The sequence below is a fragment of the Hoplias malabaricus genome, chromosome 2, assembly GCF_029633855.1.
Source record: "Hoplias malabaricus isolate fHopMal1 chromosome 2, fHopMal1.hap1, whole genome shotgun sequence".
Classification (NCBI taxonomy): Eukaryota; Metazoa; Chordata; class Actinopteri; order Characiformes; family Erythrinidae; genus Hoplias; species Hoplias malabaricus.
The window spans coordinates 69,961,767-69,976,747 of record NC_089801.1 but is presented as its reverse complement, the minus strand read 5'-3'; the positions used below and the strand labels follow the sequence as shown (position 1 = coordinate 69,976,747).

Here is a 14,981-nt window from a genome sequence, read left to right as displayed (position 1 = left end):
TACATGAGCGTTATGCACCAGGTCTTGTATATAAAACCTATATCAAGACGTGGATACGAAGTAGGAGGCATCTAATGTGGTGAAGAGGTTGAATAACCTTGATGATTCAGCCTAAATATTTACAGGACAAACAGTCAGTTACAATTTCTTAACAGCTACACATCCTTTCAGACCCATAGTGTCCAGGAACCATGTCTGTTAAAGGTATGTGTGAGTGAAAACTTTTCGTTTAAAGCACAATTAAGGGTGGTTTTTAATAACAAAGTTTCATTTAATACATCACACAGCCCTCATTTTTGTGTCCCAAAGTACCTACAGAAACAGACTGGACTGTCTCTGTTTTTAAACTCTGCACACTGCTAAGACAGCACCCTCTAGTGGTGGACAAAGGCCAGTACCGGAACACTTAAAGTCTCACATTGTTTGGCCTCGTTTACCTGTGTGCGTGGTGTGATTTATACACTAGAAGATGCATCATGAGGGAAGTATGCAGTCAGCCTCATGGCTGAGCATTTCTGTTTTGTAACTGCAGTGTTCCACAGACTACATCTGAATGTGGTCGCTTCAGACAAAAACAAACTTATTTTAAGGAACCAAAAACTGGCTGCAGAGAGATATCCCAAAAATCCACACATACCGAATGAAGGAAAAGATGTTATGAAGGAAGTTTTTTTTTTCTTGGAAATACCTTCTACAACTCTAACTCTGAACAGAGGTGAGTTTTCAGGGGTTTAACTGATGACCATGAGACTTTAAATATGTTTTACCAAAAGTAGTAAAAAACTAAAAACAAAGGGGCTCAGTCCGGTATGCTAGGCTTTCTCTCACTTCCTGCTCATGGCAGAGAAACAGTACTTTTGATGCTTTTACTGTGATATGGAGAAATCTCAAAACGATGATAATCATGAAAAGTTGCCATTTCAGAATTTTTTAATGTGGAACTGAAATTTGGGAGACCACTACCTGCATGAAAGTGCTACAAAACTAAATAGAAACTTACAAATTCAATTTCAGCCACATACAAAGGGTTGTTTTTCTCCACAAACATAGCGTTCCACCTTACAACACGCAGAGCTTCTGAATGTAAACAAACCTGAGAGAACAGCAGATCCCCAGAATTTATGCTGCTCTACCACAAGAAAATAAATCCAGATTATAAAATAGCATTTATGTTCATTCATTGTCTGTGACCGCTTATCCAGTTCAGGGACGTGGTGTGTCCTGAAATCACTGGACGCAAAGTGGGATCACGCCCTCAAGGGGGAGCCAGTCCTTCACAGGGCGCCACACACACATTCACACCTATGGACACTTTTGAGTCGCCAATTCACCTACAGTGAGGTTATGTTTTAATGACGGATACTGATACTTTACATCGGATATAACTGCAGTTAAATACACACAAAAGCCACTGTATATCCATTTTGGTTCCTCACCCTGTGCAAATGTCAGTTGCTATTTCCATTTAATAGAAATGGAAATAATCAAATTTAAATTACAGTAAGTGTAGAAAGATGATGCTTTTGTGTTCTTCTGTAAAGTTGCCATGTTTGTTTTATCACTGAGAAACAGCTGAAATATAGCAGCAGGGGACATGGGTCCTAGGTGAGGAACATACCTTTAGTCAAAATATTCTTTTTTTTCTTTTGGGTGACTGCATTATTTACAAAAAGGATCCCAGTGAAGGCTGCAGATTATCTTCTATTTTCTAAGTGAGAAACAGATTGAGTCTTTCCTGGATATATTTAAAGGCATCTTTGCCCATATAGTCTGCACGGCCTTCCTCCCACCTCCTCCGTCGCTCCTCCTCAGTCTCCTCCGCCGCCTGGAACACAGACGCAGAGGGAGAATGTGTAAAACTGAACTGTAATTAATTGTTTTGTTGTCCCTTTTTTGTTGTGTTGTGTAATTTAGTTTTTTTTTGGTATTTAACATATTATGTTGTGTTTTTACGCTTTTTAGTGAGTGTTGGAACTATAGTTTTGAGCCTGTTGGTGATCCACAATCCTGCACTTCCTAGCTCTACTTGTAACCACCAAAGTAGCATGTGCATGGATAAAATCACTGGGTGTGCTCTCATTATAAACTACTGATAAAAAGTAGATAAAGACCCCGGTGAGTTGTAAAAGTACAAGTAGCAGAGTTACATTATGTTTAAATGTTCATGCTTCTATTTGTTTTTCTATTAAATATTCTACAAAAATAGAATCACACAGAAACTTAATATTTCATTAACTCTATTTCAAGCATTGTGAAGACAAAGAAGCCATCAATCACTCCTTTCACTGAAGGAGTCCTTCTCACTGTAACAAAACCATCATGAAACAACAGGGCTACGCTACACCTGTTCACAGGCAGATGGCAGTAAAGGCTTTATTTTTAAGAAAATCTTTGCCGAGAGCTCTGCAAAAACAGAACTGGTGCTGAATCCCAAATCACACCCTGCACTCTCTTACACACACATTTTTGTGCAAAGGTTTTGGTGCCCCTGGTCTAATGAGATTTTTTTTTGCGTAAATATCTATGTGTAATTTCATGTATAATAATGTCCAGTATATTTACTGAATTTTATTAAATATGAAAAATAAAATGTGGGCTATGCCAAAGGTATACATTAAAAATTTTGTTTTCTATTTTTCCAATCTGTTAAATACATTTAAAGAAATAATAATTGTGCATAATACCATTTCTACTTTTGACTGTGTACTTGAAGTATGAGCAAGAACAATAGTTTAGAATAAGAATAATGGTTGTCTTCACTCTGATTTGGATTCAGCTGTTTTTTCATCATATCTTACCCCTGTGTTGTCATCTTCTTCTTCTTCATTGTGTTCTTCTTTATCTTCTTCTGCTTCTGTTTCTTCTTTATCCTTTTCTTCTGCTGCTGCTGCTGCTTCTGTTTCTTCTTCTTCTTCTTCTTCTTCTTCTTCTTCTTCTGCTTCTGTTTCTTCTTCTTCTTTTGTTTCTTCTTCTTGCCTTAAGGCTGAGTTCTTGAGCTCTGAAGATTGTGAATCCTCATCATCAGCATACCACAAATCAGGACTCTGTTGTGTTGAAAGCTAATAAAACAAAAGCACACCATCAATTACATCAACAAGCAACTGAGGTATATTTTTGTTTAGATTAAGAGCCAATCACATGATTCAGAATTAACCAGAACACGGGTTAGTGCTTCAGATGCTGAACTGAAGGCTGAATTTCTCAGAATGATCACTGACATAACTGGGAACAGAGGAATAAAACACAGGAATCATCCGATAATGGTTTGGTTCCCAGTGCTTCCAATGTATAAAACATGTAACCTACAAGATTGGCCAAAAGATGTGTATGTGAACTGCTGTTAGCTGAGCATTAATATACTATTAGGATCCCATAGGAGTGCTAACAGAAATTAGGTTTATTGCAGTGGTTTATTTTGTTTGATTGTTTTTCTCCTGGTTTATGACCAAGTTTTGATGGAGGACAATTCTGTGAAAGCTTCCAATGACAAACGATGAATATAATGAAGCCAGAAAATGAATTGTAGGTTTTTAAACCTGTATGAAATAAATGTTTTGTTGGAGCTGATTCGTTGTTCACTAGGTGTGTCTTAATTCTTCATCAGTGAGTTTCAAAAGCCTGAAGGCTTTAATGCTGTCCTGCCAAAGAGAGGGTGGGGTCCATTTATGATGATTCACAGAAAGGGAACGAGATTGAGCCAGTTTCCTTAGATGTAATTCATACATAAAGAACAACATTATAGCAGCAGTGAAATATGGTGGTGGTAGTGTCATGGCCTCAACTTGTGTTAATCATTGTAGTTGGTTGTTTCTGTATTGGTCTATTGCTGTATTATATGGTTAAACTTAGAAAGCTTCATCCCCTTGTCAGTGTTCAGCTGAAATAAGCCCATAATATCTCTGGAAGGCTCAACAATAAAGTCTGGCCTGCCAGACCCAGCTTTACAGCCTTACCATACAGTTAACCATCAACAACTATAAATCCACACTGGCCTGCCTGATAACTGTGCCAAGCCCCACTGGCACTGTTAATGCACCAGTTCAATGTGGATTTTACACACAATATTAAATGTTTTCACTACTGTAAAACACTGGTCTCCCTGGTGATCTGATAATTATTATCTTAGATTAGACTATTAAAATAACAATTACAATTACCAGATTTAGCTCCGTTTTGGGTTTTTAGCAGATGTATGTCTATGTCTATAACTGAGCATGTGTTGAAACAGAACTGGATAAGGATGACTTTTCTGGAAATCTCTAAACACTGAACACTGCATTGCTACATGAGAACTGGTGGCAAATGGCTTAGAAAACGTTATCAGAAAAACACAATACCCAGGCTCTACTGGACTCACTGGGCACAAGGCAGGAACACACTGGGCATCTCACACACACACAAACCTGTGGGCAATTCCGCACAGCCAACCGACTTTGGATTGTAGGAGCAATCCCAGCACCCAGAGGAAACCCACATTTATTATGTTATCAAATTACTGCCACACTCTGATTGTCTGAAGTTATCAGATTATACTGTGCTTGTAAATACTGCAGAGAAAACAGCTCACCGCAACCTGGATCACTCACCTTCGTCTCCTCGGGGTGGCGACATGAACTTGAGCTGGACGAGTTCAAAGTCATATCTCCGAGCGACTGGCTGAGCATCTCCTGCTCTCTGCTCTGGGCCTGAGAGTCGGTCTGTTGGCACTGAGGCACAGGAGGCGTCTGTAGTGCTGCCAGGGGCTGCTGCCTCTACAGCGAGAGAAGGCAAGAGCAGATAAACACACTTCCTCATGGTGGGTGGTGGATTCTAACCTTGTGAAATATAAAAATCCAAGAAGAGCACATATTCCCTTAAAATAATGGTCCTTGGCATGGACACACAGTTCTAGGAAAAGCCTTTAACTGGAAGAAAACCTACATATTTTTGGAGATTCTTCACACTCACACATCATTTACATAATGGTCCTTTAAAGAATCTGTGGAGCCAAAAATGCCTCTTCTATGTTATCATTCAAAAGAGCCCTTTTTGGCACTTTATTTTAAAGAGTGCACTTGCTTAAGAATGTTGTTATATAAGCCACAAATTGTGACATATACTTGGTGCATGTGGAATATGAATAGGTGCAGTACAAACACTTACAGAAAATGTTGCTCTATTGCTGTATTTGTAGCGCCAGTTACTTAGCTATTTTTACAATTTGTACGAAGTTTAGATTTTTAAATGTTAATTTTATAGAAATTCGGACAATAATACAGGGTGGGCCATTTATATGGATACACCTTAATAAAATGGGAATGGTTGGTGATATTAACTTCCTGTTTGTGGCACGTTAGTATATGGTATATCATGGTGGCCATTTTGAAGTCAGCCATGTTGGATCCAACTTTTGTTTTTTCAATGGGAAGAAATGCTAGCACAGGCTTCCAGTATCCATAGTTAGGACACCATTGTTTTTCTTGTGAAATTCCCAATAAGTTTGATGTGTCACATGACCCTCTTCCCATTGAAAAAACAAAAGTTGGATCCAAAATGGCTGACTTCAAAATGGCCGCCATGGTCACCACCCATCTTGAAAAGTTTCCCCCCTCCCATATACTAATGTGCCACAAACAGGAAGTTAATATCACCAACCTTACCCATTTTATTAAGGTGTATCCATATAAATGGCCCACCCTGTACAATAAATGACATTCATTCATCTTGTTCATCACCACTTCTTCCTGATCAGTGTCACAGGGTTGGCTCTGAATCCACCGTAAAAGATAATTTAAGGTAAGTATTTATTACAATATACAACCAGTAGAGAATGATGATAATTATAAGGCTGTTACGTGCTGTTGTGTTGGAGTGTAGTACTCCTCCCACCACAGATTTACATATCGCTCCAAATTCCCGCTGGACTCCTGTGGAGGACCCTCAGTGGACAGTTGCTGGTTGTATGGAAAATGCCAGGGCTTGGTTCCACCGAGGAAATGAATAATTTTGGCCTGATGGCCGAACCTGCATAAGAATTGACAATGAACACAAAGCAAAACATCTCCTTCTCATACATGTTGGTTTGTGTTTTATACTTCGCTGTTACCTCAATACACACCTGTGGAAAGCAGGTAGGTATGTGTACAGTGCATTGGCACTGAGGTTATAAATAAAGGGCAGGTGTCTGCGGATATCTTTTGCTGCCCAGTCTCTGAAGAAAGAGTTTAGAAGTCCTTGGTCACCTCCTATAAGCAAGAAAAGTACATGTCAGCAGGTTCATGTTATGGGAAAACATACTTTCACTTGAATGTTTGATGTAGAGAATAAAGGGTTTCATATATCTCTATGCATATATAGCCATATATGCAACATAAGCTGCACAAAAAAAACTATTTTGTATTAAATATATCTTGGTGATGTCAGAAAAATCATTATATATTATTTTTAGAATAACATATTTAACATATACCACAACACAACCTTCTTCACCTCACCATCAAAGCTACCGTACTGGTCGGCATGCTCCAGGAGCCGTAAGTAAGTGTCCAGTGCAGGTCTGAAGACAAAGACGCCTGAATTGAAGCAGTCTGGCCAGCCTGGGTCTGGTGCTGCTGACAGCTCCTCACGCTCGAAAAGCTCATCTATATTACACAATACCTGGAATAACGGAGCAATGCATACTGATCAGGTATTAAGTCTCTTATTTTCAAATCATGAAATGTCTTTCCCCTACTGTCACAAAGGTAAATAATCAACCTAAGCATGTCTGGTGTGTCTAAGTGTCATTTTAAATTTTGCACTACTAGTCTAACATAAGAGCAGTACAGTGGCGCAGCAGGTAGGTGTCGCAGTCACACAGCTCCTGGAGGTTTTGAGTTCAAGTCCCGCTCCGGGTGACTGTCTGTGAAGAGTGTGGTGTGTTCTCCCTGTGTCTGTGTGGGTTTCCTCTGGGTGACTGTCTGTGAGGAGTGTGGTGTGTTCTCCCTGTGTCTGCGTGGGTTTCCTCCGGGTGACTGTCTGTGAGGAGTGTGGTGTGTTCTCCCTGTGTCTGCGTGAGTTTCCTCTGGGTGACTGTCTGTGAGGAGTGTGGTGTGTTCTCCCTGTGTCTGCGTGGGTTTCTTCCGGGTGACTGTCTGTGAGGAGTGTGGTGTGTTCTCCCTGTGTCTGCGTGGGTTCCCTCCGGGTGACTGTCTGTGAGGAGTGTGGTGTGTTCTCCCTGTGTCTGCGTGAGTTTCCTCTGGGTGACTGTCTGTGAGGAGTGTGGTGTGTTCTCCCTGTGTCTGCGTGGGTTTCTTCCGGGTGACTGTCTGTGAGGAGTGTGGTGTGTTCTCCCTGTGTCTGTGTGGGTTTCCTCTGGGTGACTGTCTGTGAGGAGTGTGGTGTGTTCTCCCTGTGTCTGTGTGGGTTTCCTCTGGGTGACTGTCTGTGAGGAGTGTGGTGTGTTCTCCCTGTGTCTGCGTGGGTTCCCTCCGGGTGACTGTCTGTGAGGAGTGTGGTGTGTTCTCCCTGTGTCTGCGTGAGTTTCCTCTGGGTGACTGTCTGTGAGGAGTGTGGTGTGTTCTCCCTGTGTCTGCGTGGGTTTCTTCCGGGTGACTGTCTGTGAGGAGTGTGGTGTGTTCTCCCTGTGTCTGTGTGGGTTTCCTCTGGGTGACTGTCTGTGAGGAGTGTGGTGTGTTCTCCCTGTGTCTGTGTGGGTTTCCTCTGGGTGACTGTCTGTGAGGAGTGTGGTGTGTTCTCCCTGTGTCTGCGTGGGTTTCCTCCGGGTGACTGTCTGTGGGGAGTGTGGTGTGTTCTCTCTGTGTCTGTGTGGGTTTCCTCTGGGTGACTGTCTGTGAGGAGTGTGGTGTGTTCTCCCTGTGTCTGCGTGGGTTTCCTCCGGGTGACTGTCTGTGAGGAGTGTGGTGTGTTCTCTCTGTGTCTGCGTGGGTTTCCTCCTGGTGACTGTCTGTGAGGAGTGTGGTGTGTTCTCCCTGTGTCTGTGTAGGTTTCCTCCGGGTGACTGTCTAAGAGGAATGTGGTGTGTTCCTCCAGGTGCTCCGGTTTCCTCCCACAGTCCAAAAACACACGTTGGTAGGTGGAGTCAAAAGGGTACTCAGGTGTGAATGTGTGAGTGTGTGTCACCCTGTGAAGGACTGGCGCCAGTGATTCAGGGTAGGCTCTGGAACCAAAGCGACCCTGAACTGGATAAGTGGTTACAGATAATGAATGAATAGTCTAACATAGTATATAGGTAGATGTTGTTTTGTACCAGTTAACACACACTCACCTCAAAGTACACAGAGTTGTGCAGTGAGTGTCACTAGCCTTGCTTAAGTTCTTTCTGATGCTGTTTAACACACTGTGGTCAATAAAAGTGGACAAATGTACGTTGCATAGCTTCAAGAAAAAAAGGCTAACAGCCCTATGATCTCAGGGCTGTAAATATGAACCATCTGGTAAACAGAACCAGTAGTGGATATTACAGTAAGAATGTGGTAGCTGTTGGCTAGGTTAGCCTCAGACTGTAAGTCAAGAACTCAATACATACAGGTCCACTTACATTTAACAGAACTACTTGTAAATGAGTTTGTAACACATTTGTGCTATAAGCCCTTACAAGATGCACATTCAGATTTCCAATAGAGGTATTATCATTACCTCATGCAGCATCTAAACAAATTACAACATGTTGCAAACATGAGACAAAAACTGCAGCTGGGTGTGGACCCTTGTACCTTAACTCCTTGTGAAATCTCTGTGAAAACACACATTTCTCACCATCATTTGAAGTGTGTTTGGACAGCCATGGCCTTTAAACTCCAGAATATCCAAATATAAAGTGTTTTCACTGTTTGCTTGATCAGGAAGCCCCTTATCTAGGGTAATGCCATGAACATACATTTCTAGTATGTACCCATATGTCTACACACATCTTACTCTAAAGCAAATACTGAAGCATTGACTGAACTAACTGAACTGAAATGGTTCTGCATTTTTTTAGGGTTATGGTTAACGCTAAGTGACATTCACCATGAAGCCAGCGTGGAGTGTGGATGAACAAAAAAATGTCATCAGCAGATTATTGTGATTACTGTGTTTCGGATTAATCTGACAATCAAAATACTGTGTAGTGACCACTCACGAGTGCATCAGCGTCCAGAAACACACACTTGGTGTAATGTGTGAGAGTCCAGCAGTGGATCTTGGTGAAAGTGACCCCCAGGTCTGGACGTCTCAGCCAGGAGAGGTGAGAGCTGTCTCTGCTGTCCAAGACATCCACCACAATGACCTCATCAAACACGTCCTCTAGAGACACACTGAGGACACACACATACACACACATACACAAACACACAAAAGAACAACATCATAACTGAGCAGACATTGCTAGAAACACAAGAATCGTTTTTAATATACTGATTTAAAATTCTGAACATGTTTTCTTGGTATATTCAAGGGCTCTCCTACCGTGCCTCTCTGCTAGTATTGAGAGAGACCATCACCACCAATTTCCGAGTGGTTCCATGCCTTCGTAAACTCTTGCCCACCACTAGACTTCCCCTGCAGTACGCGTCCGTAGTGGCCAGAGTCACAAAAGCCTCATGAGCCTCTGAGAGAGAAATGGACAACATGGTATAGAGTGTTTAGATTTAGTGTAATATAAACAGCCTGATAGGTTCACATCTACTCTTCTGAGAAGACTTCAAACTAGATGTTCAAACATTGCTGTGAGGGCTCAGGGCTCTAGACTAACTGGTTGCACTGGTGCGCCTAATTTTTTTCTTAGGTACACCAGCGCCCTCCTACCTGAACTCTATGTGACCATTTTTTGACAGTTCCACCTGACTATCCACTAGTACTCTCCCTACTTTTATGGCTATATACAGAACAAAATGAGGTGTAAACAAACTATATTTATTCAGAAAAACAATATATAAATAAAGTTTTAACATATTTAACTTTGTGATCTGCCCTACAGCATCTAAGTCAGCATTGGTCTGATTCTGTAACAGCTGCAGTCCTTAAGGTGGAATAGAAGAAAAAGAAGCAAACGTAGCTGTTTGTTCTCCCAAATTGTGTCACCTTAAATGAGGCAGAAGTGTTGTCCTGTAACTGTTTCACTGTTTAAGGTGTTTGACGAATACGTCAGATATGCTGGTGTTAGTGTGACTGTGTGAATATCGCGACAGCATTTAAGGTGGAACTGAAACTTCGAAGAATTTAACACAGCACTTGGAATAACTATGTAATTTTTAAAGGTGGAATGAGATAGTAAGCAACTTTTAGAATGTACTGGTGTGTTTGGAAAGTTTAAATGTGGACAAGACCGTATTAAAACATCGGTATGTTAGCTTTTCTGCTCACTTTTCTGCTTCAAAGTTTGGTTCTGTGTCGGTACTGTAATTAACGTTTACGTAAAGTCACGTTTACCTCACCCCCCCACCCCCCCAATAAGCTCAATCTAGAGCCATGGGACTTGATTGCATTGCATAGGATTTGGAATTGCAACAGCTCAGTTTTTTTTTTTGGGGGGGGGGATGGTATCAAGGTCAGAAATATAATAATAAAGCAGCAAAAAAGTATTTACATATCCATGCTCCCTATTCCAGAGTAAAGTGAAGTGTCCTCTGATGAGAACTTGATTAATCAAAGGCCTTTCACATTTGATTAATGACACTGTTGTCTCTCTGACCTTCTTCCTTCTGTCCAGACCGAAGAACAGATGGCCATTAGACATCTGAAATGTTGCTGTTCATGGGACAGAGATTGAGGTCAGTAAAACAGAAAGGTTCAGCTGAGGAATTAAGAAATAGTAATGAAACGTAGCCGTTACAGGGCTAAGTGTTGTGAAGGGGACTTCATGTTAAACGTATGCTTTTTATCCTGTATGAGTGCTCACTGAATCACTAGTGTTAAATGGTAATCACTAATAATTAGTGGTAATCACTGACAATTAGTAGAGGTCTTTGTTTTCTGTGAAGATAAGCTGTTTTATGAAATGTATCTTGCATTATTCTATTGTCTCAAAGTGTTTCACTGAGTCTTTTGTAGACAAGGAATGTGACGGGAGGATATGGGAGTGAAGCTTGAAAGAGTTACACTTCTGCAGACAGGAGGTCAAGGACATTTTTAATTCTAACGGGCACGGGATGTAGCTGATTCTTAGAGCTCAGTTTCTGCACACAACTGTTATCTCTTTCTTCCCTTATGGGTGGCTCAGTCTTTCCTTTTGCCAGAGCACAGCAGAGTAGAGGGTTAGTGCATGATTTTAGCTGCTCTCAATAAAGGTTACTCAAAGACCACTTTCAGTCTCGTTTATTATTAGTTGATCATTTCCATGACAGTGTAAACCTCTAATACTATGAAATTATGTTTATTTTATTGAAATGAAACATGGCCATGTCCGGGTAAATGGGTGTGTGTGTGTTCACAACAAAAGCAGATATTTTTGGTATAACAGAAAAATGCAATCTGACTGAATGAACTACAGCAGCAAATTATTGATGACAACCTGCATTTAGAAGAGATCTACAGTGTGAATCTTAGCACAAGAGATTGTATTCTGCAAAGTAAGCAGAAGCATGTCCTGCTTTACATACAGTACAGTAGTTTGAACTTAAGTTCATGAAGATGTTTTATGAATGAGCCTATTTGGATGAAGCTGGGTTGAGTCTCACCAAGACTAATGACTGACACACTGTACTCTGGAACAACACCAAAAAAAAACAGGGGAAAAAAGCCCAAATTGATATAATTTCATGCAAAACTCCAAAGATTGGCAAAATTATTAACACCTTTTCAGAATTATGGGTAAATAACTTTGTTTCAAGCAGGTGATGCTCATTTAAACTCACCTGTGGCAAGTGTGGGCAATCTTTGCATTGTGTGTCTCTGTTTGACACACTAAGCATGGAGAAGAGAACTGTCTGAGGACTTGAGAACCAACATTGTGGAAAAATATCCAGGTTACAAGTCCATCTCTAGAGATCTTGATATTCCTTTGCTACGGTGCGCAACATAATCAAGAAGTTTACAACCAATGGCACTGTAGCTAATCTAAACCAGAACGTGGACGGAAGAGTAAATTTGATAAATAGTTGCAACAAAGGACAGTCAGATGGTGGATAAGCAGCCCCAATCACGTTCCAAAGACATTCCTGCAGGCTCAGGACGCATCAGTGTAAGCGCGAACTATCCGTCCACATTTGAGGACACAGAGACATAAAAAGCCAGAGTGCAGTTTGCTAAAATGTCCAAAATGTGGACATATGAGACCAAGCTTGAGCCTTTTGGTAAAGCACATCATCCTGCTGTTTACTGAAAACAGAATATGGTGGAGGTTCAAAGATGTTTTGGGGTTGTTTTGCTGCCTCTAGTACTGGGTGCCTTGACTGTTTGCAAGACATCAAGAAGATTATCAAAGGATTCGGGGTGGCAATGTAGGGCCCAGTGTCAGAAAGCTGGGTTTGCTTCCTAGGTCATGTGTCTTCCAGCAGGACAATGATCCTAAACATACTTCAAAAGGCACTCAGAAATGGATGAAGAGATCTGAAGTGGCCAGCAATGATTCAGGATTTAAATGCCGTTGAACACCTGTGTAGAGATCTTAAAATTGCTGAAGAGAAGGCACTCCTAAAATATGAGAGACCTGGAGCAATTTGCAGAAGGAGATTGGTTCCAAATTCCAGTTGAGAGGTGTAAGAAGCTTGTTGATGGCTGTAGGAAGCGACTGATTTCAGTTTTTTTTTTTTTTCCAAAATATTAAGTTGAGTGTCCGTAATTTTGTCCGAACCATTTTTGGAGATTTGTATGAGATTATATCAGTTTTTGCTTTGCACACAGTTTTTCCAATGCACACAAAAGAAATAACCTTGTGTACAACAAAACGTGTAATTGGAAAAAATTTCTTGGAGAAATACTTCATTTTCTGGAACTATTTCAGCGATGCCATTTTTTTCATAAAGGTAGAAGTATGCAAAATTTCTCAATAAATATTTTTTGTCCTGCTGTGTCTAGAGTGCAGTGTTATGCAATGTTTTGTGTAGTGTGTAAAGACTGCTGCGTAGTGTGTATTCATTGGCCAGCTTTATGGACGTCTGAAAGCAGTGTTTGTTTTTAGAAGATAAAAGAGATTTGAGACAATTGTTTGATTTTCCAACACCAGTCAAAGGTTTTGTTGATGTAGTTTGAAGTTTGGGTTTTGTGTTTACCCTTTTGGAATAAGGGGAGGAAACATGAGGTCCATTCAGAAAACTGTAACATTAGCAAATACAACACAGAGGAAATATTCCCTAAAGTAAAATTTACACTTGATAATTTTTGTCATCATTATCATTATAAACTACAAAAACTCAAGATGTGCAGAATCACTAAGGAATAAAGTCAATAAAATTGCTATATTTCCTATCAGAAAACTGAGAACTCTTTAGTTCCATGTGTGCTACAGGCTAATGAGGAGCAGTGAGTATGCTGCAGCAAAAAGTTTAGCCTGGAATATGCTGACATTAAAGACTACACATAAACAGGCATGTGCAATAATTAATATGCTGTAGGATAACTAAGCCTAGAGATTAGGCAATAGTAATGTCTTATCATAGAGTATGCTAATGTTATAAGCTAATAAATCATATAGTGAGCGAGAGCTAAGCTAGGCTAATCAAATGGAAATAATATGCTTTTTATTCTATGCTATATGCTATAATTAACAATAGCCAGAGGTGAGAGCTAATTAAGCGATAGCAATGCTTTATTGTTTATATATATATATATATATATATATATATATATATGTTCATATTGCGATGAAAGAAAAACCCTTTTTGGTGCTATACACTGTCAGAAAAAAGATACTGGACAGGGACATTATTATCACAAAAGGTACAGTAAGTGTAAATGTACCTTTGAAGGTACAATAGTGGTTTTAAAATCCAGTGGTGTTCCTTACAACCTCTTCTCCAGAAGGAGAGGTTCATGTGTAAGCTTTCATCATCATCGAAAAAAACAAAACATTACAGTTCAGGAGATGAAATGGGACGTATACAATCAAAACTACCTTAAAATCTACAATTAATGTAGGATATTGCGCCATGATGTTCCCTAATTAAAGGTACTGAATATGCACCCTTCACCATGCAAAGTACTACATTTAAACATACAAAAAGAACCAATGTGTTTAATCATGAATCTACACTAAAGAGTGTAGTGAACAAGCCCTAGTACCAGGAACTATGAGGAAAGACCACAGTATCTTACAGTCAAAAAAATAAATAAATAATAAATACTAAGATGAAACACTTTGATTTCAAAGTGCAACAGAAAGAATTAAATTCTGTACCTACCTGGCATTTTCCGTCACTTGGTCTTTTCTTGTGGTACCTGGTTTGTAAAAACAGAAGTCCACGTTATTTAAAAAAAGAAATAAAAAAATCTGCTTTTGGACAGTCACGACATCCAGCACTGAAACCCTTTACACTGCACAGCCCTCTCCGATAATGAAGCTCTAAAAATATAGTAGTAAAAACAGCAAAGTGTATCCTCTATACAGTATGAGACAAGTACACTGCAGCTCTACTGCACATAGTGGTAACTGCAGATTTCTCACATTGAGTAAAAGGTCAATAGCAGAAAAAAAAAAATCAACAAGTGTGTCTCTGGGTTGAACAGTCATGAGACATTAGAGGTCATTCAACTGGGCTTCTGCAGTTATGTGCAATGTGAAAGGAGTTACATTATCTGCAGTTTCTGTCTCTACAGTGGTGCAAACCCACACAGAAGAGCAATATAAATTACATTTACTACTACAGATACCGGCATTTAACCGAACTACTTATACGTCCAAACAGGTTTGGGAGATTTTTTTAAAGTGTTTTTCAATAGCATCATCTAATCAAAATTCACTCTATATATTTTCATTCATTGTCCATAACTGCTTATCCTGTTCAGGGACATGGTGGGTCTAGAGCATAACCGGAATCACTGGGTGCAAGGTGGGATCACACCCTGGAGGGGGCCCCAATCCTCCA

General features: G+C 40.2%; 1 protein-coding gene across 1 annotated transcript; it reads right to left on the bottom strand.

Moving 5' to 3' along the window:
* Positions 1–341: 341 nt before the first annotated feature.
* gyg2 (glycogenin 2) lies at positions 342–14,436 on the bottom strand. The gene is made up of 9 exons (XM_066661065.1): positions 14,298–14,436; positions 9,427–9,568; positions 9,101–9,275; positions 6,474–6,636; positions 6,098–6,224; positions 5,835–6,003; positions 4,587–4,751; positions 2,799–3,059; positions 342–1,825 (listed from the first exon to the last, which is right to left on the bottom strand). Exons 1-9 carry the CDS (start codon positions 14,302–14,304, stop codon positions 1,709–1,711), a joined length of 1,326 nt encoding a protein of 441 aa, XP_066517162.1. The 5' UTR covers positions 14,305–14,436; the 3' UTR covers positions 342–1,708.
* Positions 14,437–14,981: the final 545 nt, after the last annotated feature.